At 38.1% G+C, this 3,753-nt stretch overlaps 1 protein-coding gene across 1 annotated transcript; it reads left to right on the plus strand.

The window, feature by feature from the left end:
* Positions 1–234: 234 nt before the first annotated feature.
* LOC123960352 (CD209 antigen-like protein C) lies at positions 235–3,279 on the plus strand. The gene is made up of 5 exons (XM_046035034.1): positions 235–606; positions 2,011–2,070; positions 2,279–2,403; positions 2,601–2,701; positions 2,788–3,279. The coding sequence occupies exons 1-5, from the start codon at positions 237–239 to the stop codon at positions 2,927–2,929; spliced, it is 798 nt and encodes a 265-aa protein (XP_045890990.1). The 5' UTR covers positions 235–236; the 3' UTR covers positions 2,930–3,279.
* Positions 3,280–3,753: the final 474 nt, after the last annotated feature.

The raw sequence follows: 3,753 nt of genomic DNA on the forward strand, positions 1-3,753 counted from the left end.
CCAAAGCGACTTATAATTGCTACAAACTGTATGTCAGACGTCGCACACCTTTGGAGCAACTAGGGGTTAAGTGTCTTGCTCAGGGACACATTGGTGTCTGACAGTGGATTCAAACCTTGGTCTCTCACACCAAAGGCATGTTTCTTATCCACTGCACCATCGCCACCCCTTAGGTGATGTTGGTTAACTCGTTTGTTCATTTATTGTTCATGTGCCAAACAGATATCAAGTGGGAAATGGAGATGGTCCTGTTACAGACCAGTTACAACAACCTGACTAAAGAAAGAGACCAGTTACAGACCAGTTACAACAACCTGACTAAAGAAAGAGACCAGTTACAGACCAGTTACAACAACCTGACTAAAGAAAGAGACCAGTTACAGACCAGTTACAACAACCTGGCTAAAGAAAGAAACCAGTTACAGACCAGTAACATCAACCTGGCTAAAGAAAGAGACCAGTTACAGACCAGTAACATCAACCTGGATAAAGAAAGAAACCAGTTACAGACCAGTAACATCAACCTGGCTAAAGAAAGAGACCAGCTCCAAAAAAGAGTTGGAGACACAACCAAAGAGAGAAATGATCTTCAGAGACAACTTCAAGGTAAATATTTCTTTCTTAATTCTGGATGACCTTAACCTAATCACTCAAAGTTATATTTACATTCAGCATTTCACTATATATTTTTTATGTTTAGTGAGTGTGTTAAAGAGACATTCTCAGTCAATATAAGCAGGTGAATATTTGAAGTAATTAGCTAATAATTTATTTTTACTGCTGTTCTTATAACCTGCCAGTGATGCACACTGTCAAACAACTGTGTGTAATGACTGAATTAACCAAGGAACAATCTTGTTACATACGACCTTGTTACATACGACCTTGCCATGTTATGTAACTGAGCTTCTACCATTCATTGTAATCAGATGTACCAATATGGTCGCAAAAAAGTGCAAACTATAATAATAAATCAAATAACCAAAGATAAACTTTGTATGCAATGAATGTCAGTAACTGCAATTCATTTGAGATAAATATAGGCCAACATTTGGTTATGTTAGCTAGCAAAGTGGGTGAGTATTGGTCTATTTCACCTGTGGTTGGACATTATTTACACTGTTCAGGCGCCATGTGCCACTGTTATGGGAGATTTACGGGAAAATATTTAAACAGCGGGAGAATCCCAGGAAAAACGGGAGGGTTGACAGGCATGGAAATGTTACAAATGTTAAGTATGACAGATTTTTAGGGATGAAGGGATTGATTTGATGATCTACTGTTTGTGGTTTTGAGTGGTGGCAAAGGTGCACTCACTGTATTAATGTAATTAGATACTTTAGTTTGTTCAGACAGAAACTAAACTGATTATGACTTTGTTTTGATATCTGCATTATTGCTCCAGCTTCAGTGACATCACATGATTTTAAGACCATAAGGTGGAACTGGCAGCCGTGAATACAACAAGTTATGATAAATATCTGCTCTGACTGCTAAATATGCATCTGTCAAAGTTTGTTTTCATCAGTGAGTTGATCACTTAATAAACATGGTAACATACAGGGCCATATCATAATCTGCACTTGCAGTTTCTTTAAAATAAGGGAGGATGAGATCCAAACACAAATCATAACAGGACCACTAGTGATCACTGTTACAAGAAAGCTAATGATACTGTATTAGATTAAGTGGAGGAAACACCCTCCCACAATGCTGATTAAGCCTATCACCGTAAAGCCGCTGTACACCAGAGTTTTTAAACCTGGTGACTGTGGCGAGATTCCAGCACTGGTGAACCAGTGGTGATGTGTTTTATGCCAACCAGCAATGATTGGTTTGCCAGAGCTGAAGAGGGAAGCAACCGTAGCGACAGCAGCAACTCAGGATAGCAGAGCCATTACATCAGCAGCAGTCAACATAGTTGTGTAATTACTCTCACTGTCAAAAGGGGAAGACAAAAGTTCCACACTGCAGGTTTAAACTCAATACACAATGGGAATTATCTTTCAGATACTGAGGCCAGTTGCAAAACCCGTGCTGAGAAAGACATGATGAACATGTTGAATAATGGTAAGTATCATGATGAAATTGTTAGTGATGAAAGTGACCCAATATTCAGCCTGTGAGTCTTTATATGATGCTGCAAACATACATATTTCTAAGATAGATACCACCTTGGCTCTTTGTTTTGTAGCTGAAGCCTTTTTTAAATTCTTCTTATTCTGTTTGTTATATGTGATAATTTAAAGTACTTTGTGTTTTTCATTCACTCAACAAGGATGGCAGTTTTTCCGAGATGGATTCTATCACATTTCTTCACAGAGGAAAACCTGGCAAGAAAGTAGAAATGATTGTCTTCAAAAAGGTGCAGACCTGATGATTATCAACAACATCGAAGAACAGGTGTGTGTGTGTGTGTGTGTTTGTGCATGAATCTGTGTGTAAGAGAGACGTAGCACATCCACGACCACTCATGTAGAATAAAGAGCAGAACTATTGAATGAATGCAAAGGTCACTGAAGTGGAGGATACATCAATACATCAGTTTCATTTCTATTATGTTGTTTACAGTTTGTGTCCCTTTTTTTTTTTTAAACAAGACTTTTATAAGACAGTTTAAGAAGGACATGTGGATTGGCCTGACCGACTCAGAGACGGAGGGGACATGGAAATGGGTGGATGGGACTCCAATGACCACAAGGTTCACGCATGTTTTCAATCAAATTAAATCACTACCTGGTGCTTTTTGGCTTTTGTTCACTGATAAAAGCTTTTTTTAAATTTCAGGTACTGGGGTTCTGGGGAGCCTAACGGTGGAAGCGGTGAAAACTGTGTGGAAATAAAGTACTATGATAAAGAGAACAGCTGGAACGATGGACCATGTTCCATTTCACACTTCTGGGTCTGTGAAAAGAAATTCCCTCAATAACCCTCCATCCAAAACCATCAGACAGTGCTGAAAACTCAATATGTTCACTGGTTTTTATAGAGCGCCAAATCATAACAGAAGTTATCTAAGGTCATTTTTTAGATTTGTCAGTTTAGTGTGGATATAATGTGAAACTTGGTTATAACTGTGCTGCTGGGAAAGTGGCCTGTTAACATACAACTACTGCTTTGTTTGCAAAAATCATGAAAAGTAATATATTAAACATGCTGTCTGCTTTTCTTATTAGTTGATGTGATACTCTGACTGAATTTAATCTATATCTAATCTATGAATGTTTACTTTAAAGGCAGATTTAAAATAATGCAATGCATCTAATCATACAGAAATAATCCCCCTTAATCGCGGCCTCTTACTCAGAGGTTACTCACCAGCAACAAGAGAGTTTTTACCAGTTTTATCCCATCGACTTGTCTGAGCTTTTAAAAACAGTATCACAAATGAGAGTGTCCTCCAGCCCACTTGATGTAATACCTACATCAAGTTTTTACTGAAAGTAATAGATTCTGTTGGGCCCCATTTGATCTCTGTTTTTAACAGCTCCCTATCTACTGGTTGTGTCCCTGATTATTTTAAAACAGCTTGCGTGAACCCACTTTTAAAGAAACCTGGTTTAGATCCCTCCCTCCCACATAATTTTAGACAAATTTCAAAACTGCCTTTTATTGCAAAGATTTTAAAAAGAATTGTGTACAAACAGCTGCTCACTGTACTGGAAAATAACAAATTATTTGAAAAGTTTCAGTCTGGTTTCAGGAAGTACCACAGCACTGAGACTGCCCTGCTTAAAGTCACCAATGACCTTT

This window comes from Micropterus dolomieu, linkage group LG21 (genome assembly GCF_021292245.1).
Source record: "Micropterus dolomieu isolate WLL.071019.BEF.003 ecotype Adirondacks linkage group LG21, ASM2129224v1, whole genome shotgun sequence".
Classification (NCBI taxonomy): Eukaryota; Metazoa; Chordata; class Actinopteri; order Centrarchiformes; family Centrarchidae; genus Micropterus; species Micropterus dolomieu.